Genomic DNA, 780 nt, shown 5'->3' on the forward strand with positions numbered 1-780 from the left:
GCACGAGCAGCAGCAACAGCATCGGTACTTGCTGTCCATGAATGATGCAGAGCGGCAGCCCCTGACACTGCTGCAGCGCCGCTTCCGTGTCCCAGTGATGAGTAACCACCAGCCGTGCCAGCGGCTCCGGCAACTCCGCCATATCCGCAGCTAAAGCCTATAGCCAAGCAATCGACAGAGAAACAAGTAGCTAACATACCTGAAGCTAGCTCGGATCGTATCGTCTTCAGCTAGCTGGGATCGTATCCTGTAGCTAGCTGGGATCCGATCGTATCCTGGGATCGTGTGCAGGGATCGTCTCCCGCTAGGGGGTACATGCATCTGCTTACCGCCAGAGAGGCGAAGGGGGAGATGAGGACGAGGCCCCCCAACTGCAAATTGCACTTAGCCAAACGCGACGCCAAATAAGCAGCAGGTCCAGTACCTATTGACCTGCATGCAAACCCTCAAAGCTAAACCCTGAAGCCTCAACCGCGCAAGCCTGCATGCGAAGGCTCATCTGCTGCGTGCTCGTATGAAGGAGGCATTCGTTGCCAATGGGTTTATTAGGGTTTACTTGGGTTTACTGATTAAACATTAATATACAATATACGTTATTGATTGGCTGGGGTTTACTGATTATGGATTGCTGATGAGGGTTCACTGGTTAGGGTTTACAAACCCTAAACTACGATCAAAAAACTCTAAACTCTTAGAAAGAAACCCTAGGTAACAATAGTAAACCAGTTTAGGGTTTGTTGTTTAGGTTTTAGGGTTTAGGGTTTACCTCCCGCATAGTAT

General features: G+C 50.0%; 1 protein-coding gene across 1 annotated transcript in view; it reads right to left on the reverse strand.

The window, feature by feature from the left end:
• Positions 1-780, reverse strand: part of EMH_0057320 (Chromosome III, complete sequence, related) — a gene marked incomplete at both ends in the record, with an annotated part of 6,763 nt that overhangs the window by 3,765 nt on the left and 2,218 nt on the right. The window contains 2 exon segments of the mRNA XM_013497454.1: positions 29-157; positions 330-432. Of these exon segments, the coding sequence (XP_013352908.1) occupies positions 29-157; positions 330-432 (232 nt within the window).

Source organism: Eimeria mitis, genomic scaffold, assembly GCF_000499745.2.
Source record: "Eimeria mitis Houghton genomic scaffold, Emh_scaff2687, whole genome shotgun sequence".
In the NCBI taxonomy this organism is placed as follows: Eukaryota; Apicomplexa; class Conoidasida; order Eucoccidiorida; family Eimeriidae; genus Eimeria; species Eimeria mitis.